At 42.0% G+C, this 23,755-nt stretch overlaps 1 protein-coding gene across 1 annotated transcript in view; it reads left to right on the top strand.

Annotated features, from left to right (window-relative positions):
* Positions 1-23,755, top strand: part of ERMP1 (endoplasmic reticulum metallopeptidase 1) — a 40,656-nt gene that overhangs the window by 629 nt on the left and 16,272 nt on the right. Inside the window, exons 2-7 of the mRNA XM_077344961.1 lie at positions 2,575-2,876; positions 9,174-9,301; positions 11,931-12,036; positions 17,384-17,530; positions 19,012-19,104; positions 19,480-19,692. Of these exons, the coding sequence (XP_077201076.1) occupies positions 2,575-2,876; positions 9,174-9,301; positions 11,931-12,036; positions 17,384-17,530; positions 19,012-19,104; positions 19,480-19,692 (989 nt within the window). The remainder of the gene's footprint in view (positions 1-2,574; positions 2,877-9,173; positions 9,302-11,930; positions 12,037-17,383; positions 17,531-19,011; positions 19,105-19,479; positions 19,693-23,755) is intronic.

Raw genomic sequence — 23,755 nt, 5'->3', positions numbered from 1 at the left:
CGGCCCAGCGCCCGCGCTCCCTGCTCCTCCCCTGCTAGGAAGGCGGGTGGTGGTGGGAGCGCCTGTCTAGGGCTGCAGGCACAAGACAGCTGCGTGTGAAATAGTGCGGGAGAGACGGGGCAGGTGACAGTGTCACCTACACAAAATCCATGTAATACCGGCCTCGTCAATTCTGGAGAAATGGAAAGTCTGCGCAAGGTGTTTTGTTGGTCTTAACGGAAGGTATTACATGGACTTCGCCTCTTTGGGTGTAGAGGGTTAACACAGCAGGACTGGGTTTGGTCGTTTCTCCCTGGTGTGATAATTTGTTTAGTTTCTGGATTGTTTTTCCAGAATGCTTTCCCCTCATTTTGCTGTCTGCGTTGGCCAGATCCTATTCACTCGTGTGGTAATATAAAGAAGGGCTTTCCCCTCATGTGGATGTTGTGGATTTTCTTAATGTACATTTTTCGAAATCATCACAATATAAGATATTTTCCTTTCTGCATGATATACATGCAGGAGTTTCTGTGCTCCTTTTTTAGAATTATGTAGAACAAAGGCTGGATTACTTGGGCACTTGGCTGGCTTCAATGTTCTGTTCCTATGGAATGGAAGATCTAATCCTAGGAAATGTATTTGTTAGCATTTTATTTGTTAGCATTTTATTTGTGTTTGTTAGCATTTTATTCCGTTATTGCATAACTTATCTAAGAAGAACAGTAGTTCACTGTTGTAGTATCCATTTGTCAAAAGGTTGTACCATCACATTCAACTCTGGTCCAACTTCAATTATATGTTACTCACAGTCATTTCAGTTATTGTTTTACTTGTTTGTCCGTCTGTTTCCGCTTGTACTCAGCCATTTATTTCTTTCCTGGGGCTGTACCAGGATGTGGGCTGACCCACTTCATTGTACTTGAAGAAGAGAGCTCTAGCGCACAAAGGTGACCATTAAGCTAAAATAAAATTTTGTTAGTGTTTAAGGCAGGCTTTCTCAACCAGGGTTTTATGAAACCCTGGGGTTTCCTGCCAGCCCTGGAAGGGTTTCCCAAATGGGTGGAATTAGTTCATATTTTATATAATTTTAAAATTTGTTAAACATTTATTGGGTGATATGACTATATATGGCCATGTTGACCTACCCCTGCCTCCCAAAATAGCCAGTGATGGGCCTGGAGGAGGTGGGAATGGGAGGGGCACTAGGCGGGCATGTACACAGCTATGCTTGCCAACCATATTCTGCACAATTGTGCCACTTCTGGGGTTTCTCAAAGCTTGATGAATGTTTCAGGGGGTTCTCAGTGGTAAAGGAGAAAGGCCACTTTAAGGTGTCACTAGGTTCCTGCATATTTTTCTGCAACAGACTACCATGGCTACTCCTCTGGAATTATCTGTCTGTGCATGTATGTGTCATATCAGTATTTCCCTAAGGTGTAGATATGAGGAAAGCATTAACTTCAGTTACTGAAATATGGCTTTATTATGGCAAGTGGTGTCATTTTTAGGTGTAAGCATTTAAATCTGGCACCCTTCCTGTAGAAGAGCCTGTCTGGATAAATATTTCAAAGTCCTAGTTCAGTATTATATTTCTATATGCCAGGCTGAGAAATGAAACCCATTAAAATACTTGCCAGTGTTTCTGCAAATAAATCCTATTTTCATGGACTGTTGTTTTTAACCTTCCTGTTAGGCACAGTGACTCTTTGAAGTTTTGTCATTTTCTTGGCTCTGTTGTTTCAGGTTGTCTTTTCTTTTTTCCTTTGCCTTTTTTTTTCTTGAAAGTTTGTGTTCAAATAGAGAAGCCACCAAGATTTTATTGAATGGGCCCCATTTCATTCTTTCAAAAACCAGGAAGGTGGGGTCCTGATTCAGAACAGAAATATGAGAAAATTAGACTGCTGTTAAAATGTTTGTCTAGACATATATTACTGAAAATATGGATATAAGGCCAATATGGGGTCATGGTTGGATTGCTGTCTGCTATGAAGTGAGAATAAATGAAGTAACCTCATGTATGCTGTCCAGGATATATGAAAGCAATGCTGGTAGATTTCCCATGTAATGTGAAATGATATAGATGATGATGAAATGGGCATAAGCAAAAGAATCTTTAAAAATATTCCTTCATGTAATTTTTCCTGAATTTCTGATATCATCCCTGTATATATATATTTAAAATATAAACGTCAGTCCTATGACACATCTTCTACACCAGTGGTGGCCAGACTGTGGCTCTCTAGATGTCCATGGACTACAATTCCCATGCTTTTAGGGTCTCATGGGAATTATAGTCCATGGACATCTGGACAGCCACAGTCTGGTCACTTGTGTTCTACACTGTAGTCTATATTATCTTCTTTCTTGCTGCTAGAAGTTCCAGGGAATGTTAAATACTGGACCTTTATCCTATGACCCTAATACTGTAAGGAATGCTATTAGACTTATGTCATTGTACTAATTGATTTAACTCTTTTCTTGGTTTAGCTAGGAAGCAAAAGTTGTTTGTAAGAACTAGATGTTGTAGCACTGTTTACATGCATGTATATATATTTTTTAAATTCTATTTCCAATTTTTTATATTGTTTCCTATAGGGCATACCTAGAAAATATTACTGCAGTTGGCCCCAGGGTTGTTGGAAGTCCAGAAAATGAAATCATTACAGTCAACTATCTCTTACAACAAATTAAAGCAATTGAAAGTGAAAGCAATAATATTCACAAGATATCTGTAGATATACAAAGGCCTACAGGCACTTTCAGTATTGACTTTCTTGGAGGCTTCACCAGTTACTATGATAATATTACAAACGTAGTGGTTAAACTCGAACCCAGAAGTGGGGCTGAGCATGCAGTACTGTCCAACTGTCACTTTGACTCTGTACCAAATACCCCAGGTAAGTAGGTAATAGAACACCTTTGTGTATGGTAAGAAATGTCTGTGTGTTCACGTCTGGCTTTAGGACAGGGGTCGCCCACCTTTTTGAGCCTGTGGGCAGCTTTGAAATTCTGATATAGGGTGGTGGGTGGAACTATGAAATGGCAGCCACAGGAAATGGAGCGAAGCACAAAATGTCAGACTGAGGTCATGTATAACTCTTAAGGTATATTGAGTCATGCAGTAAAAATTGTTGTGTTATTATTGTTGTTATTGGATTTATTACCCGCCACTCCCAGGTAAGCTGGCTCATAGTGGGTTACATACAAAATAACCACAATAACAGTCTCCAATAACCCCCCATTAAACCCCCATAAAATTAAAGAAAAATACAAAAGCCATATGGTGGAAATAATAACACATTATCTAACAGGCCCCATTAACAGCCAGGGTGGCTGGAGAGGGGTGTGACATCTGACCATGCCAATCTACCAGGGAGAAAGCATATCTTCCATGGGAGAGCTCCATCTGATCTTCTACTAGCACTTACCTTGACCTCAACCATAGACCTGGCAGAAGAGCTCTGTTTTGTGGGCCCTGCGGAAAGCCAAAAGCTCTCTTGGGGCCCGCAGCTCCTTTGGGAGCTCATTCCACCAGGTAGGGGCCAGGACTGAACAGGCCCTGGCCCTGGTCAAGACCAGGCAGCTGGTAATCAAAGTTAATCAGATTTCCAGTGGCCAATCAGAAGCCCTGCAGTAGCCCCACCTGACTCTGCTCGGATTCTAAAAATACTACTTATATTACTTTTGGAGCTATTGGCTAACAAATTAAGATAGAATTAAGACATTAGAGGAATAAAATGTGGAGAAAAAGAACATCTGTTAAAAATGTATGTTATAATGCTATGTTTAATACATTTTATGGAAGCTATGCAATCTTTAAAGAAAGAATATTAAAATTCAATGACCATTTCTGCACAGAGGGGTAAAACACAAGTGGCTTCCTGCTTGCAAACGCAGGATGGTAAATCTTGCATTTGCAGCCCTCCTCACGGGGAGATGCCTCCTGCATTTTCCCTCTTCCTTGTCATGGCTTTTTGCCACCTGATGAGGCTGCGAGGGAAAACAAGGCAAAGTTCTCCCTCTGTTCCTTGGCTTGTCAATCACAGCACACCACCAATCACAGCACAGAAGTTTTCTAGTTGACTGCAACTTTCTCCCCTGCTCAGTTCCCAAATTATTTTTTAAATTATTTTTTAAAGGCACTTCCATGTTATTATGCAGTAATGCCACAACACGGATGCATTTTTAATAAAAATCAACACTGATGTGTTGCTATGGAGAAATGCCAGAATGATACAACATTCCCTCAGGATGCAGGTAGCGTCATGTGGAGGGGGCTCTAAAACCCACCAACATTCTAAGGCTGTCCGGGAACAGATTGCTTGTGCGGAATGGTGAATCAATTTTTTGCTCTCTGTTAATTTCACTAAATCTAATATGTTTATTTTATTTTATTTTTGTTTACTTTTTGATTCTTATACCACCGCTCTCCAAAGGTCTTGCAGTGGTCCGCAACATAATAAAATACAGTTAAATACCATAAAACCCGTAAAAAAACCCCTTACAAACAAACGGCCAATTTCTAAAGTGAATTCTAATCTCCCAATCCCCTCCAGTATTGTAATATTCCCACATAATGCAGTTGAAAGCCTCCTATACCAAGAGTATACAAGAGTTTTAGATATTTTGGAATATCCATTCCAGAAAATTTAACAAAATATACCATTATGACTATAGATTATTATAGAGGCAGGTAAAAATGGATTTGATTAGATGGACAAAGCAAAAACCAGCAATAACTACTTTGTATTTTGATGCCTATCAGTTGAGACACTTAATTCCTTGTTTATCCACTTCTATGGAAACAAACTGGCTATAATGAGAAAGACTTAACTTCAGAGAAAAACTTCATTTAGTATTTGGTAATGCTTCTGATAAAAAACTAAAAGTGAACTCATTGTCAACACTTCATGCCCCACTTGGTATGGAGGAAATGGGTATTCTTCTCAGGTATTTCTCCTTTGATTCCAATTTTATATAATTAAAAACTGTCTCAGTTAAAAATTGTAATTCTTGGTGTAGAGATCCTATAACCAATTAACACTAACAAGTGCAAATAGAACACGATTAAACAATAATAGTCAATTCTCAACTGAAGGAAGAGTTCCTGAAGGCACAAAATGGCTGTTGAAATATCAGATCCTAAGCTTTCTTCAAATTAAGGAAATTAGATCAAATAAACAGACCATTAACTGCTTCCTCCTTCTCCTTCCTTTTCTGTATGAAGTGCATGTATGAATAACCAGTGAAGTCGTCGTGGTATAATGGTTAAAGTGTCAGACTGGGAAATCCAGGTTCAAATCCCCACTTATGCAATAAAAGAAGGAGGAGGAGGAAGAGGAGGAGAAAGAGGAAGAGGAGTTGGTTCTTATATGCTGCTTTTCTCTACCCGAAGGAGTCTCAAAGCGGCTTACAGTCGCCTTCCCTTTCCTCTCCCCACAACAGACACAGTTTAAGGTGGGTGAGGCTGAGAGAGCACAGTTTTATCAGTGCCGTGGCAAGCCCAAGGTCACCCAGCTGTCTGCATGTGTGGGAGTGCAGAATCGAACCTGGCATGCCAGATTAGAAGTCCGCACTCCTAACCACTACACCAAACTGGCTCTCTTTGGATGACTTTAGGCAAATCATACACCCTCAGACTATCCTATTTTATAGGGTTATTGTGAGGATAAAACAGAGGGGAGAATTATGTAAGCCACTTAAGATCCCCATTGAGAGGGGAAGTAGAAATCTACAATAAATAAATACAGTTGTGCAAATTAATTGCAGCTTTCCCAGAGAATCCAATATTCTTAGAGTGCAGTCCCAAATACACCTGCTGTTGAACAGGGTTCTGCATAAACTTGCTTTGGACTGCATAGACTTGTTTTGGACTGTTCTTTAAATCACAGATTGATCCAGGCAAAGAAACTTAGTTTATGGGCAGAAAACTAATTCTAGTTAACCTATATGCCTGCTTTCATTCCTTATATGTAACTGGACATAGTTTCTAACTGGGATTCCTTCTTCATGCTGCATGTGAAGAGTGATTATTAATAAACCAACAAGACAGGTTTGTGTATATTCTGGCTTAATTTCAGCTCATTGTCAGATCTAGATGTTGTATCATCAATATACATATTTATGCTGGCAAGTCATCTGAAAATTAGTTGATTACTGTTCCATTTCATGAATGGGAAATTGCAGTTCTGTAAAATCTGCCAGGGAAAAACACAAAAGAAATTTGGGTCTAGATAATCAAAAACATTGATCTGTTACAAGTTGCATTCTGGTGCTTTACACTTGTAGTTTACTTATATATCATTCCATAATTTGACATGAAATATGGTACTACAAAATATTAAGCTACTTTAACTTTTTACATAGTTTATGTTCAGTGGCATGCTTTGTGCTTCATGGAAATCATAGTATCTGTGCTTAGTGTGCACAACTGGTTGAAGGATTACTCAATAAAATTTGAAAGTAACTTTAGAAATTAAAGTTGCTGTGATTTACAGTAAAGTCCTAAGCAAAATTATGCCCTTAACCAGTTGACTTCAGTGGATTTAGAATCTTAATTAGGATTGCATTGTACCCTCCCCTGTGGATCCCATGGCAGCTGAAAAATCTTTTGTTAAATAAATACAGTTTGGCAGAGTTCAGACATCATGAGAAGCCAAAATTTCTGTGGTTAGTGGGTCTGTCTGTTTGCAAGCCACTCCTTTAACTGTGGTTAGCAATGGTTCTTCAGACCGTGTTTTGAATCCAGGATCTAAAGTTCGTTTATTAAGTATAGTTTTTAACTGTGGTTTTGCATGAAGTCTGAAATTGTGATCTTAGCTGGCAGTGCTCTCTGAGGCAAGAGAGAGAAAGAGATCAAACCAGCATTTATTGTAGCAATCCAGGGCTGATTCTGCACTTACTTTGTTTATTCCGTTGTGGATCCTGCTGAATTCAGATCGCTTTGAACTCGGGTCTTCCTCTATCCCCCCCTTCCCCATTGAAACCAATCAATCAATATTTATTTACAGTCATTCAGACCAAAATTCAAATGCAATTAAAAACTAAGACAATTTAAAAAGAGAAAAAACAGTAATAATACTATAAAAATGTTAAAAGATTGACAACATAAAAACTTTCAGATGTTAGATTCAATATTTAAAACATAGTGTAAGTTGCCAGTGACAATTGGCTCTTTGTACTTTTGAAATTGGATCAGAAAATTTCTGACCCACATACATAGTATGCAATTTCATGGCGGCAGTGCAAAATTTAGCTGTGCAGAGAGTTATTTCCCTGTCTTCATCTTGAAGCAGCACCTTGACTTTCTCCTTTGGGGAAGATCTTGGGTAGGTGTTCAAAATTGGCTGAATGAAGTTACATCTAATTGCATCATAAATGGGGCAGAACAGAAGCACATGGCTGGCACAAGGACAGAGTTGCTGAGCAAGGTTTGTTTTTTGTAACGCCCCTCCAGCACAGCTGTAGGTAGAGCTGAGCATCTCGCTTTGGTGAAGGCCCTTTTATGGGTGTTAAGTTCTAGGTCTGACAAATATGGGGCTGGAACAAGCTTGTATCGGATCCTATCTGGACACAAACTCTGGTGTTTTGGCTAGATTGCTTTGTCGACTAATGTCCTTGCCCTTTATTTAATTATGGATAGAGCTTGATTTTGGTGTAAGTTGGCTAGCTGTTGTTCCATAAAGCCAAGCTGTGATAGTTTGCACGTCACAGTTTTTAGCCACATTGACTGAAAGTTGTCTCTTAAGATCAAAGCAGACATTGAAACAGAAAAGTATTCTGCACGTGATTAGGGAAGCTGAGAAGGGGGGGGGGAGTCAAGTGCAGCAGGAGCTTCTTTCTTTTCTTGAAGGGCGGGAGGATTGGAGATAGCAGAGGAGGAGGAATAAACCCAAGAGGCAAATCTGTGCCAAGAGAAGTTAGAGCTTCTGGAGCTTCTGTCGAAAGTAGTTTGGGCTTCCCCTTAAAGGAAGCCTTGCAGCCTGGGAACAAGGAAGCCTTTGAACTGACACCCTGGCCAATCAGGGCCTTTCTACAACGTTGGAGGGGGGGGGACAGCAGACAGCTGCACCTTTACTCATGCCGATTTTTCAAATATCAAGGGTTATATCCATTCCAGGATATCGCGGGGGAAAGATAGGGTCACTCCAGATCAATCATGCTTGTTGCAAAGGGAAAATTTAAATTGCCCCAAATCAAAATGGAAATTGCATTCAGTGTAGATGGCAGGGATTGAATCAACGTAGGATTAGAATAAAAGCTCAATGCAAATTCATCCCAGGATTCCAGTGCCTGCCTGTAAGCTGAATCCTGTTTCACATGCTGATTACAAGTAAATCTTGGTTTTTGTGTGATGAGCTATTTTCATAATAGTATTACAGATTGGTGAGGAATAGCTGGCATGCTTGTTCTAAATACACAGGGGTTGCGTTTCTCTCTTTGCCTTTTGTCTTACACCTTGATCCTAAACAGGAGGGAGCACTTGGGGTGGGACAGCCACCCCGAGTGGGTGTTAAGCGCTGAGTGGAATTGAGAGGGCCGGATGCCATGATCTTTGTTTTCTTGATGTTGAGTCTCAAGCCAACTTTTGCACACTCCTCCTTCACCCACATCAATAGGCTCTTTAGTTCCTCTTCACTTTCTGCTGTTAGAGTGCTATCATCTGCATATCTGAGGTTGTTGATATTTCTCCCTGCAATCTTGATCCCAATTTGTGATTCATCTAACCCCGCCTTTCTCATGATGTGCTCCGCATACAAGTTAAATAGGCAAGGCGACAGTATACAGCCTTGCCGAATTCCTTTCTCAATTTTGAACCAATCAGTGATTCCATGCCCGGTTCTCACCGTTGCGTCTTGACCTGCATATAGGTTTCTCAATGCTTATAGGTTTCTCACTATGCTTGCAGTATTTTAATTCAATGATGACATACCTATCTTGCAGTTAAGCTTCTTGATATGCTAAGCCACACAAAGAAGCATTTTGTTACAAGTGGTTTCATATATTCAGCCTTGGGTATAGAAATTAATCTTCTATATTGGAATCCTATTCCAATATATTGGAATCCTTCATGTAAGTATATAATTTTTCAAAAAATATAAGCCTTTACCCACACGTCTGACTGAGTTTAAATATTGCTCTAGTAGGATAATTGTATTAAATGTATTGTACTACATATCTTTATTTATTATAAGGGGCCAGTGATGATGCTGTCAGCTGTTCTGTGATGCTAGAGATCCTGCACACTCTTTCAAAATCTCCTGAACCTTTGCAGCATGCTATTATATTCCTGTTCAATGGTGCAGAAGAAAGTGTTTTGCAGGTAAGAATGCAATACATAGTTTTAGAACAGAGATACAAACAAACTCTTGGACCAGGATGCCAAAAGCTTCTTGGGTTCTAAGGACTTGGAAATGCTGAGTGCAAATTTTTTACCTCTTTGAACAACGGGCCTCTTGGCATCCTATTAATAATTTCTGAAGTTGAGTTGCCCACAGTCCTGATACTAGAGCAGGTTACACTTTAGCCTCCCTATTTCCCATCAACATTTCTTACCATTATATCCTAATTAGCTTGGGGCTGATGCTACAAATAATAACCTTGTATTTGTGATAAACATCTGCATTCCAACACTACATATGTTTAATAAAGGTACTTATCTAAACACCAAGGTGTATGGGTATATTTTCCACCTGGGGATGGAAAGCCTGGTTCACTACAACATTTTTCCAAGGTTTTATGATTTATATTATCAGATGAAGGTATTTGTCATTTTTAAAAATGGAAAATGACTAAGACTCAAGGCCTAAGCAGAATTTTTTAAAGGCCATTGTAGTTTTAGAAAGGTATAACTTGGCTTAGAATTATACTGTAAAATATGTATAAATCACATGTTAAATGCAAGAAAGTTTTCAGTTATCAAACTGCAAACTCTTCTAGTAGAAAACTGGTCAACTTTCACCCATTAAAATGATATGGTAATTACTCAGACACATTCAGTATTCATATATAATCATGGTTTCAGTATATATATTCACAACAGAACCTTCGGTATACTGTGGATATATTTGCACTGTGATATATTTTAAAGTTTGTTGAGTAGGCTGATCTTCATGCTAATTGTCTGTTTTAGTAGAGCTCGATTTGTACTTTACCACTTCAGATTGTATGTGGGCAGGGGCCATAAAGGAATTCAGTTCTCCTGGGCATTATTCTGATATATTATATTTATTTATTTATACTTATATTTATATACTGCTGCTCTCAAATGTCTCACGGTGGTTTACAAAATTCACAAGTACAACAAAATCCCGTAAAAACCCATTAAAACATAATTAAAACACAATATCATGATGGCAGATAATAAATATATAACCCACTCCCCTCCCCCCGTATATATAGACATGTCAGAGAGGTATATTGTATTACAATTCAGGAAAAATGTTTATGGTCTCTTGCAGTCCTCTTGCTTGTGTATTGTGCTACTGCATTTGGTAGCATCTTGTCATAGCCAAGTATCTTGTGCACTGGGATAATAGCTGTCATACCTTCTGGGGAAGCTAGTGGAATGGGCCGCAATGGACAATCTCCTGGTATTCTTGGAAGAAACTTCGGCACTCGACCCATATCAGTCTGGCTTTCATCCTGGCCATGGGGTGAAGATGGTGCTGGTCACCCTATTGGATGATCTAAAGCTGGATCGATAAAAAGGACTCCAGGGAATGGTAGAGGACAGGAAGGCCTGGAGGATCATTGTCCATGGGGTCGCGATGGGTCGGACACGACTTCGCACATAACAACAACAAAAGCTGGATCGAGGCGAGTTTGCTGTGCTCGTTCTATTAGATCTGTCGGCCGCATTTGATGTGGTCGACCATGAGTTTCTGGCACACCGCCTCACCGGGACGGGGATAAGGGGCACAGCTCTTAGCTGGATATGCTCCTTCCTCCATAACCAGATCCAGAGGGTGGAAATTGGGGAGGAGCAATTGGCTCCCTTGTGGGGTCCCTCAGGGCTTGGTGCTCTCCCCCATGTTATTTAACGTCTTTATGTGCCCTCTGGCCCAGCTGGTAAGGAGTTTTGGGCTGGGTTGCGATCAGTACGGAATAGATTTCTGTATCTCGCTCTACGCTGGCCTACCCTTGTGCTTGATCCAGAAGCTTCAATTGGTGCAAAATGCAGCTGCTAGGGTCCTCACAGGTACACCTTGGAGGGCTCATATCCAGCCTGTACTGAGGCAGCTGCATTGGCTGCCGGTTACTTTCTGAATCGGTTCAAGGTTTTGGTTCTGACCTTTAAGGCCTTACGCGGTCTGTGGCCTGGCATATCTGAGGGACCACCTGTCGCTCTATGCCCCCCTCAAGGCCTTACACTCTGCGGATATTTATTTTTTATTTATTTATTTATTTATTTATCATATGAATGTATTGGTTGTTCCCGGCCCTAGAGAAGCGCGCCTGGCCTCGTCTAGGGCCAGGGCCTTTTCGGTCCTGGCCCCAACCTGGTGGAATGAGCTCCTGGAGGAGTTGCGGGACCTGCGGGATCTTTCAGCATTCCGCAGGGCTCTTCCACCAGGTCATTGGGTGAGGCTGGGACGCAAGGACGATCTGGCCCCCCTTATAGCAGCTGTAGCGCAGACCAACTTGCACCCTCTGTCTTCCCCCCGTCTAGGATGGGTTATCAAGGGGTAATATAGATAAGGCTTGAGTTTCTTTTTGATGCATCTTGCTTTATTGTTTCATTAATTGCATGTATTGTCATATTATGGGGTTTACTGTATGGGTTTTATTGGGTTTTATGTGTTGTCACTGGGTTTTATGTGTTGCCTTGAGCCTCCGGGGGGAGGCGAGAAATAAATCTAAATATAATAAAATATAATAATAACAATAAATAAAAAATAAATCTAAATAGAATAATAACATAATGATACCTGTCTTCTTTGCTTCTGAAGGCGAGTCATGGCTTTATTACACAGCATCATTGGACTAAATCAATTAGAGCATTTATTAATCTGGAGGCTGCTGGAGTAGGAGGGAAAGAGCTTGTATTCCAAACAGGTAAGAAACTTAGTACTTCTCATGTAACTGCAAGTGGTTTTTAGTTTTCCTTGAAAAAATTTAAAATCCCCTCCACTTGAATGCAAAAGAAATTTTAAGGTAGGATATATTTTGATTCATGATACGTCATTTATTGTCATGTAACTTTAACATGTTGCTGTCCAGTTGAATTTTTGTCATAGTCCTATTGAAGAGGTGAAATCACATTTAATAGTTTTCCCAACTAAACCATTTGCCTCAGCTTTCCGATCATTTACCAGTTATTTGTTCTGCTTTTCCCCTGGAAGCTCCGAGGTAGCATACAGAAATGCCTGTAAGAATCAATAACATTAAAATAACATCAACATGAAAATGTAGTTGTGGAAAATGTTGTCAAGTTACTGCCGATTTATTATTTATTTTTATTATTATTTTTTATTTATCATACTTCTATACCGCCCTCCCCGGATGCTCAGGGCGGTTTACATTATAACAGAGAACAATACATATAACAGTCTGTAGAACATGTATAACTGATAACTAATAATTGTAACCAAATAACAACACAGTATAACAGTAAACAATATAGTAATACAAACAGGTCCAGGGCTTATTGATGGGATTCTGAGGGGGGGGAGCAAGGGCCCTTGGTCGCTGATTGATTACGTCTGGTCTCGGCCAAATGCCTGGTGGAGGAGCTCCTTTTTGCAGGCCCTGCGGAACTGTTTAAGCTCCGTCCGGGCCCTGATCTCCTCTGGGAGCTCGTTCCACCAGGTAGGGGCCAGGACAGAGAATGCTCTGGCCCTGGTCGAGACCAGGCGGACTTATTTAGGGCCAGGGATCCTTAGCTGATTGGAGGCAGTAGAGCACAGAGCTCTTTTGGGGGCATAGACGGGGAGGCGGTCCCTCAGGTACACTGGGCCCTGACCGCGTATGGCCTTGAAGGTAATTACCAGAACCTTTAGTCTGATCCGGAATTCAACTGGTAACCATTGCAGCTGATGGAGAATAGGCCGGATATGAGACCTCCACGGTGTTGCTGTGAGGATCCTGGCTGCTGCATTTTGAACTAGTTGTAGTTTCCGGGTCAGGGCTAAGGGCAGGCCTGCGTAGAGCGAGTTACAAAAGTCCAGTCTAGAGGTGACCGTCGCATGGATCACTGTGGCTAGGTGTTCCGGGGCCAGGTAGGGCGCTAGTAGTTTGGCTTGGCGGAGATGGCAACCCCACAGGGGTTTTCAAGGCAAAGAGATGTTGCAGTGATCCCGGACTTCCTTGGGAGTCTCCTGTCTAAACAACTAACCAGGACTGATCCCGCTTAGTTTTTGAAATCTGATGAGAGAGGGCCATCCAGGTCAGGTTCAATATTAAAATCACACTCCACAAAGCTACCTCTAACCTGTACCATAAAACTCAAAAGCAAGAGCCGGCATAAGTATTAACACTGCAGCATCCTCTGGAATTACATCTTTATGAAAACCAGAAGAGATGGTGCTTTCGTGACTTCCTTTAGATGTTACATATCTGAGGAAGATTGAATTTCCTGGAAGGGAGGAACAGGGCATCGTGAGTAGAAGCTAATAGGAAGAACACAATGGGCTTTGTTGTTTAAAAATGATTAGTCCTGATGATTACTTTTACAGTTCTAGTGAACTGTTTTCTTTTGCTTTTTCTTATGCATCTATTAGGGATTCTCTTAAGATTAGCTACGTAACACGCCAAAGGGAATGATTTATTATATCATTGGTGTTTTGTAAACGCTCATGGCGGTAATTTTCTTTCACACACCCCTCCCTCCAGTAGTCTTTAGAATTAAGGTCCTCATTTAATTCCTTACCAGTGGCTCACACAAAGTTGGTTCTGTTCATGTGAGCAGTGTCTGTCTGTCCTTCAGCATACTAACATGTGCACAAGTATGATGTACAAAGCAAAAAGGCATGGATTTTTTCAGTAGCAATTTCTATGATCACCATACCACTTTTTCACACATCCTTAACTGTGGCAGTATTTGTCATTGTTCATATCACATGGATGAACATCCTGGGAAGATTTGGACTCATCATACAGACAAAAAAAGTGTTAACATGAACCCGTTATAAATAAGGTCCTCGTAGATCTCTCAGTTTTCATCTTTGCCAATGGTGTGGTTAATACCTATAGACAGATCATGTAATTTGTGCCCCAATTTGAAGGGCAAATATATTGATAAATAAAATTCTATGTAAATGCAACCATAGCTTCAAAATCCATGTGGGTTTAGGGGTAGGAAATTCCAGATGAATTTTAGCAATATGTTTTTAATAGCTGAAATCCATTGTATCGCCTTGAATGAAAATTTGGTGTAATTTGTGAACTAAATATTTAAGAGATAAAAAGTCAAATGAACTTTCATATGCTGATGTAAACAGACTGAATAAGCTAATGGCAGTTAGGCACTAATTGTTGTCATACCTAGGCCCATTATGCACGGCTGCCGAAACGGCGATTTTGGGTTACATGGGAAATGGGGGAAGAAGCGAAGCAAACCGCTTATGCACGGGACGGGATGCAACGGCGGCAAAACCCAGAATAACCGATTATGCACGTGGCGATCCCGGCGCCACTTCTGGTTGGGCCCCGGTTACCTGGAAGTTGCGCTTTCTTCCGCGTTTCGTTAATGCGACTTTTTTGGCGGCATGCACCGAATCTGCGGCCGGTTGCAGCCGGCACCATGCGTTATCTGTGATTTTAGTCGCCGCCATTCCACCTCGAATGTGTGCTATTCCCCCTGTGCATAATGGGCCCTAGTGTCACTAATTTTTTGTATTAGTATTGTTTGTACATTTTAATTTTGAGAGTAACATGTGAGGGTAGGGCTGCCTTCCACCTCACCAGAGTCTCTACAATATCATCCCTTGCGGCCAAAATGGAGGGTCAGAACGTGAAAAAAATTGTGTGAAATGTGTGAAATTGTCTGAAATGTTAGTTACTGCTTTCACCAGTAGGTGGTTCTGTCAATGCAATTCTGTACAGCAGGGGTAGGCAAACTGTGGCCCTCCAGATGTTCATGGACTACATTTCCCATGAGACCCTGCCAGCATTTGCATCTGGAGGGCCACAGTTTGCCTACCCTGCTGTACACACTTGCCTGGGAATGTCCCACTGAGTATAGTGACCTCTGAGCGAACATGCTCAAGAACCAGTGATTACTTGCTGTGTTGGGCAAGTGAGCCATAACGGTTTGCATTGTTGCCTTTCCTGTGGGTAAATGGCTTCTTGCATCATAATCCTTATCTGAGTTGGTGAAATAAGTATTGCTGAGACTCCAAGAGCTCAAAGGTAGACTCTCAGAGACCCTGTTGCTGCCACAAAACTGGTTTTCTATCTTATGCAACCTGAACAAAGTGTAAGAATAAGTTACCTCAGCTGTATTGTGAAACATAACAGAGTTTGTGTTTTCCCCTTTTTCAGTTGTGGATATCTGTGCAATTGGTAGTTTTACTGAAAAGTTACAGCTACTACCCAAAACAGTAGTCACGATGGTGCAGTAGGTTTCCCTGACCTGTTCCCCAGCATAAACGGCCACTGACAGGAGGAGGGAAGTGTAGCAAACTGAGAGGGTGGGGCAGAAGAAACACTTGGCTGCTTTTTTTTTTTTTTTTTTTGGGTGGCAGCTTTGTGTTTCAGCTGAAGTACAGTTCTTGGCAAAAGTGTTAAGAGTTTCTTTTTCTGTAATTGTTTATGATGAGAGCCTTTAGCTTCTATATAAACATGGATATTAGTGTTTAAGTGAAAGTTTTGAATGAAAATATAATGACTGGAATAATGTCAGCTGAAATTAAGCATAGTTTTGTGGCCTTTATTACAATTTCTTTTTTATATAAAAATGCAATATTAGAAAAAGGGAAATACTGGAGAAACTTCCTGGTATTGCTCATCTGAAACAGCTTCAGAATTTTACAATAAACATTTTCTCGGCTTAAACACATGCAGAGAATGGAATGTGCAAGTACTTGGAAGAGAGGAGGAATGGGTAATTAAGTGGAAGAGATTCAAGAGCACAGTCCACCTGGAAGTTTAACTGTCTAAGCCTTATTGCAGCCATAGGGGAAGTTTTAAAGTACAGCATTGCACTTGTGTAGATTTGAATTATTTTTTACAACCATCCTACAACTTGGTTGTTCCCAGTGTACTCAGCAAGATATTGGTCAGGCAGAAAGCTCTTTTAAAAAAATTGTTCCCTTTCTGTTCGAGTGGTACTGTGAAAAACAGAACTGGGGAACCAGTTATTGGTTTGTTTTCTTACCTTATTTATTTCATCTGTGAGGTCGAAGCCACATCAGATGGTGAGGGCACTGAAAAATACATTTTCTGTATACTGATTTTCCTAAAGTCTGCCAACCGAGAACAGCTCTTAAACCTAAGAGTATAATTCTGGCATTGCTGTGCAGATTCTTGTGCTCTGAAAATGTATTGCATTTACAGTAGTTACAGGCATAACCAGAATCTATTATCTCTTAATAGCTGTACCTGCCCTTCTGGTCCCAGAGATTTTGGTTCTCTAGCGCAGTGGTACCCAACCCCAGGTCCGGGGACCGGGACTGGTCCATGGATCAGTTGATACCAGGCCGCAGCTCCTCCTCATCCTCCTCCCCGGCTGCTGCCTCAGGGGCTGCCCTGCCACTTTGCTGCCGGCTCACCTTTGGTGCTCTCCAGCGGCCACCATGGCTGGGGCTCCCCCTCGGCGTGGCACTGCACAGCTGCTGCTGGCAGCGCCCCCCAGCGGGCGGCAGGAAGTCAGGCACCAGTGGGAAAGCAAGTGGAGCAGGGGCTCAGGCAGCGGCAACGTCCCTCGGCAAAAGACTACCCCCCCCCGGGCCTCAGTAAAATTGTCAAGCATTGACCGGTCCCCGGTGATAAAAAGGTTGGGGACCACTGCTCTAGCATACACTGATGTTTGGAAACAGGAAGGGTGAGAAATTTTTCACACTTTTCTGACCCCAAAATTAATGCATCTGGAGTCTTTAACTAATTTGTGCCCTTGGATCTTGAATTCTTTTAGCAAGAATATAGCTTTTTCAGACATTTGGGTGGGGGAATGGAAGGAATAAGCAGTTATTCAAAATCAGCCTTCCGATATTGCATACTTTACAATGTTGCATTGACGTATATTCGATATTTCACTGGCATGTATCTCAAAGGATTTACATTGTCTGTTTTAATTCAGATTTCAAGGGTATCTTTGCTAGTCAAGTTGCATTGGAAATAAACCATTAGTGGCTTTCCTCAATATTATTTCTGTTCTCTGAATCTTTTTGGTAGGGCAGTCTACAAACTGAATTATATAAGGATCATTGAACAAATGTTTATTATTGTTTTCTAATGATTTCAGGACCTGAAAACCCTTGGCTGGTGCAAGCATATATCTCTGCTGCAAAGCATCCTTTTGCATGCATTGTTGCTCAAGAAGTGTTTCAAATGGGCATTATCCCAGCAGAGACAGATTTCCGGATTTATAGAGACTTTGGGAACATTCCAGGTACGTTGTTTGACTGTGTTAATTAGGACTGTTATTGGCTTGCTGTTATTCATTTATTTCATTTATATATTCCACCTTTCTCTGCAATGGGAACCCAAAATAGGTCATATCACTGTGCCCTCTTCCATTTTATTATCATAACAGCCTGCCAAGTAGGTAATGCTGAGACCGACCCATGGCTTTCATGGGCAGTGTGAATTCGAATCTTGGTCTCCCAGATCTAGTCAGGCACTCTAACCATTGTACAACTACTAAAATAAGACTTGGACATAATGACAGCCTGTGATGAATATGAACCTGGGTTGTGCTCCTTCCTCTTTTTCTCCTCTCCTCATGCTTGATGCATTTTTCAGGCTTCTTTGTTTTGGACCCCCGCCCCCCCAGTCAAACTCAGGGCCTTTTCGCACGGGGATCTTTGTTGCAAATTGTTTGCGGAATGAAAAATCGCCATTTAAAATAGTGGAATTCGTCGTTATGCATACCTGCCTTTGTAGTGGAATCAGTTGCGTTTTTTAGCGTTTCCCACAGGCTTCCGGTCTCGGCAGAAATCGCTAGAAAGGAAGCGCTATTGCCAAGCTCGTCCCGCCCCTGGCCGTCAAGCAGCCAATGGGCAGCCATTAGCATGCTCCCAAACAGCCCCTTTCCCTTTAAGAAAGGTTTTTTTAAAAAAAAACCGACCCATAGCAACGAATCTAGGTAGATTCGTTGCTACGGAGAGACCCATCCAGCTGCCTAACGTGAGCTGTCGTTTGATTGTATGATCGTTTGCACGCTGCCTCGAGTGATAAACCCCCCCCCCCCTCACGGGCCCGATTTTCGGCTGAATTTATGTGTAAAAAATAAAGGGACTTTATTTCAGCAAACGGGCTTTTATGTGGTTTGTGCTTAGTGACTAAAGGTGAAGGACTGAAGCCAGGGAAGCCTCTAAACAGAAAGAGGCTCGCTGGTGCGTTTATCCCCGCTCGCTCGGAGAAAAAAAAATGGCGATCGCTTCGCCGGAAGTTTGGAGGAGAGAGCCAGGGGGAGGGACTTTGAAGAACCAGCAACAATGGTAACGCACAGGTCTTTAGCGCTACTGTTGCAGATTGGTTGCAGGAGTGTATCGCTATCCGGAGGGTGAATCCACTTTTCTGGATTCCCCCGAAAGCGCTACAACGAAGCGCTTTTTGCGGGTCGGTTTCAGGATTGTTGCAGATTGTCTACGACGTCGTGGGTTATGGCAAATTAGTAGCATTTCCAATTAGCAACCATTGTGCTATTTTGAAGCCGTGCGAAATGGCCCTCAGTTTGCTGTGCTGTCTGAATGCAGGTGCTTGCGCAACAATTTGTTTCCTTCCCACAAACTGGAATCCTAAACAAATGCAAATTTTAATATTAAATTTACTTTGTTAACTTGTAAGTTCCATAATTTAAAAGTGATTTGGTTCTGTAAATAATTGTTTTATTAGAAATGTTGATTTATGACTGTATTGTTTTGATAGGAATAGATTTGGCTTTTATTGAAAATGGCTACATCTATCATACAAAGTATGACACGGCAGATCGAATTCTAACGGATTCTATTCAGAGAGCAGGTTGGTATGTAAGGTTTTAATGGATTTATTGCAAGCCTAAAATATTACATTCCATGTTGGCTGCTACGATAGCTCAGAACCACAAGCCCTGTCTTAATGATGGTAGAGAGTTGTTTGTATGCATGCTGTCACAGGTTGAATCCCCATCATTTTCAGCTAATAGGATACAATGTGCTTACAGTAGTAAAAATGGTTAATAGGTCTTATAACCATTTAACTTGTATCATGTTCATGTTTAAGCAGCTTCAAATTCCCAATACAAACGAGAGATTTTTTCCTTAAGATTTACTTTGCATAACATGTAATGGTGAAATTTTATCTGAAGAGGTTGAACAGAAAGTCAAATAGTAAATGTATGTTTGTATTTTTCTAAAGGAGACAATATCTTAGGTGTGCTGAAATATTTAGCAAGATCAGATAGCCTGGCCAAATCTTATGAATATCGGCATGGAAATGTTGTCTTCTTTGATATCCTCGGTATATTTATCCTGGCTTACCCAGCTCGTGTTGGTGCCATTTTGAACTATGTCATCACAGCACTGGCTGTACTATATCTTGGCAAAAAAATATTACAGCCCCGAAAGAGAGGTAAGTCCAGGTTCATAAAAAATGTTCTGATAAAGTAGGCCAGATTATATTTTGAATTTTTTGGGAGGGGGGGGGGTTAAAATTCAAATTCTTTACTTCATTTTCAGTCTTTTTAGCCACAGGTTGGTGGGATTATGGATAAAACAGAGCAAATCCGTAAAACAATAAATACTAAAATCATTTAATAATTTGTACAAGAAATCTAGAAAAGACTTCCAGCCAGTCCACATGATTTAAAAACAAGTTTCAAAATAATATAATTACTAGAGAACTGAACATCCGATGTGACAAGAAATCCCAATATATCCCACCCAGCTTCAGTAAACAAAGGATGGTGTAACAGCATATGTGAGATGGTTCCTATTGCTCTGGACACATAAGAACAATTTCTTGTTAAAGGAGATACCTTTAAGTCTTCCTGTATATTCAGCTGTTGGGTGTGAATTACATCTTGCCAAAAGTATTAAACTTCTGTGTTCGGTTTTCAGCCAGGAAGGGTGGGCTATACAAATATAGTTGTTATTATAGTAATGGCAATTATCCCTTCAACTTCCATACAGTTGCTAATTATTTGATTATATTTTATGGTTTATGCCAAGCATATAGGAATGAGGCCTCCTGATACAGCTTGAGCTTGGTCTTTAGTTTTTGTTGTTGGGTCACCCATAAACCTTAAAACAAGCTGCTGTTTGCTTTCTACGAAGGGAAGTGAAGTACTAACCCCAGTTACACAAGGTTGCTTTTGACAAGACTCTTTAGCTTGGATCCAAAGTCTGATTAATGAATAAGAGTTTTCTAGATTTCTTCTACCAATTGCAGTACCTTGTAAAGTTTCAGAGGCTGAGGATCCCCTAATATAACGGAGTGCCTTGGTAGTTGTGGAAAGGAAGCCTTTAGAGCAAGCTTTCTCAACCAGGATTTCATGAAACCCTGTGGTTTCTTGGTGGACTTGGAAGGGTTTCCTGAATGGGTGGGGGTTAATTAATTTTTAAAATTTGTTAAACATTTATTGGGTGATATGACCACATGGTCATGTCTAATTCCATGCCCAAATGGCCAATGATAGCCCTGGAGGGGGTGGGAAGGGGAGGAGCTCCAGGTGGGCATGTACACAGCTATGCTTCCCAACCATGTTCTGCACAGTCATGTCACTTCTGGGGTTTCTCAAAGCCTGAAGAATGTTTCAGGGTTTCTGAACATAAAAAAGTGAGACTGCTTTAGAGGATCTGGTGGCAACTCCTTGCATTCTAGAGTTTAATATGTCATGCAAGGGAGAATGTTATGTAATACTCTCCTCCCATTGTCTCCATTTAACTGTTTCATTTCTAGATCTCATCCACTCTTGCCTGTAGAAGTAGATTTATCTATTATACAGCATTTATACATTTTCTGAGTTATTTTAAAACTTGCCCCAAAGCCCATTATATCTGAAAATACATCAGACGCTACCACTGAGGCCTCAGCGGCCACTCTTGGTTTGGCAGCAGGAAGTGCAGGCAGGGATGTCATTCCTCCTCCTGCTGTCCTGGGCAGCCCTGCTGCAGCCTGGCAAGCCTGGAGCTGCTCGGGGCAGCAGAAGCACTAGCAGGGACTTGCTTGCCCTCCCCCCCTCACATAGTGCCACCAAGACCTGGCAAGGCCGCAGCTGGACTACTTGGGACAAGAGCGAGCACTGGCGGGGGCTCCCTTCCTTCTTCTCCATCTCCTCCCCCATGGGGCTCGCAATCCCAGGCCCCACTGACCAACTGGCACTTCTTCCACATGGAAGAAGCTGGAGGGGGATGCGGCTGGGGCAGGATACCCTTCCTGATTGGCCATTTGTTGGATGGGCGGCCTATCGAGGATGGGGCAGCTGGGACAGCGCACCTGATTGGTTGGCGATGAGTGCCAACTCCTCCCAGCATCTTCTTACCATTTTATTTATATGGAAAGATCATTCCATCCCCAAGGACTTGGGTCCTAAACCTTATTTCTGTTTCCACTGCTCTCCATACGTTGAGGAGACAGCCTTCTGTATTTTTCTGAGTGCTTTTTGGATCATTAAAAGATGTTTCTCCAGTATGTGTAGAAGCTTGTATCATCAAAGGAATATATTTCATAGAGGAAGTCTGCTCTGTCCTCAGTGGAAGCAATCATGGGTTTAAGGTCCAAGGTATACCAGGTTATTGGACAGGTCCTTGGAATTATAGGAAAACATCTAACAATCCTGACCATATGTGCTCAGAAGTAGCTTCCATGGCTTTCAGTGGGAATTATTCAAACTTCTTTAAAAGTGTGGTTGCACACTTGGGAATATCTGTATGTTTCTTTATAACATTGGAATTATGGGAAGTTTTTTCAGTTATTCCATCACAGGGTTTCCATCATTGGCTCCAACAGGTTCAGTGAGTTCTTGGATCCAAAGTACTGTGACACTAGCTTCTGTCATCCATTTTGTGATAGCTTGGGGATGTCCTTTATATCAGTGGTCCCCAACCACCGGGCTGTAGCCCAATGCCGGGCCGTGGCTCCCTCTCCTCGCCCCCCCCCCCCCAGCAGTAAGAAAATTCCCAGGTTGCAAGCAAATTGGCTGCCAAAGCGGCCGATGAGCTTGCGGCCCGGCAAGCTTCTTTTTGTGGGGGGGGGGGAAGAAGGAAGCAGGGCCGCCAGCGCAAATACGCATGCTCAGACCTGCTGCGCATGCGCACATGCACGAAATTGTTATTCATGTGTGTTTGTGGCAGCACATGGCGCAAACGCACATGTGCGGACCGCCCGCACATGCGCATTTGCGCATAAGCGGCATGCGCAGCCGCCAGATCGCCCTCCCTCCCACTCTGGTCCGCAGCCTTAGAAAGGTTGCGGACCACTGCTTTATATGCTCTAAAGGTAAAGGTAAAGGCGTCCCCTGTGCAAGCACCGGGTCATGTCTGACCCTTGGGGTGACGCCCTCCAGCGTTTTCATGGCAGACTCAATACGGGGTGGCCTTGCCAGCACCTTCCCTAGTCATTACCGTTTTACCCCCCAGTAAGTTGGTTACTAATTTTACTCGGAAGGATAGAAGGCTGTGTCAACATTGAGCTGGCTGCTGGGGTAGAACTCCCAACCTCATGGACAGACAGCTTCAGACAACATTTCTGCCGCTTACCACTCTGCTCCACAAGAGGCTACGTGGTAGTCTACGTTTAGGCAAATGGAGCTATTGCAGTTCTGTGCCCCACTGAATCTGTGGTGCTGCAGGGGATCTTAAAGGTGCACCTTTTGGCCCATGTATGAAAGGTGCCTTCTTTTATCCTTTTTAACTGGATGCTGATGCAAAGAATCAAATGCGATTGGACTGCTTCTTGGGTCACCCATAGTTGTCAAATTGTAGGTGCCAAATGACAGCTTCTATTTATTCATTCAGGCTAATACTTGGTGGGACTTCTCCTCCATTATGCTTATTCTAGCTCAGTGGTCCCCAACCTTTTTATCACTGGGGACCACTCAACGCCGGGGACCACTCAACGCCTTTTACTGAGGCCCGGTGGGGGGGGTAGTTTACTCCTCTACTCTCAACCACTGCCCTAGCGCTCTCTGATCGCTATGGTAATGTTTAAACATCCCTTCAAAATAAGATACAGACACGCCACAACAGTGAAGTGTGTTGTAAAGGACTCGGGGGGGGGGGGATGAAGTAAAGGACCGGGGGGGGGGAGAAAGCATCCTTCGGGGCCCACCTCCAATTAGTCGAAGGACCACATGTGGTCCGCGGCCCACAGGTTGGGGATCGCTATTCTAGCTGACCTCTGGTTTGCTGTTTGGTAACTGATTTTAGGTGTTTTGATTTAACAATGATCTATTATTTTATTGCATTTTTAAAAAGTTTATAAGCCAACCTCAGTACACTGTGTGTTAGTTTGGGAAAGGGATAAAATATTTGATATAAGAGGGTGGGGGCCATTCTTGAGCTGCTAATTTATAGTTGTGACCCTTCTGGTTGTGGGCTGTTTTATGATAGAAGTATCTCACTGTAAGATAATCATGATCCCACAGACCATGGTCATGTCTTAGTGGGTCTGATGGCATGCATGAAGCCTCCTC

This window comes from Paroedura picta, chromosome 7 (assembly GCF_049243985.1).
Source record: "Paroedura picta isolate Pp20150507F chromosome 7, Ppicta_v3.0, whole genome shotgun sequence".
NCBI classification, from domain to species: Eukaryota; Metazoa; Chordata; class Lepidosauria; order Squamata; family Gekkonidae; genus Paroedura; species Paroedura picta.
Note: the sequence above shows the minus strand (reverse complement) of the source record. Positions and strands in the feature narration are given on the sequence as shown.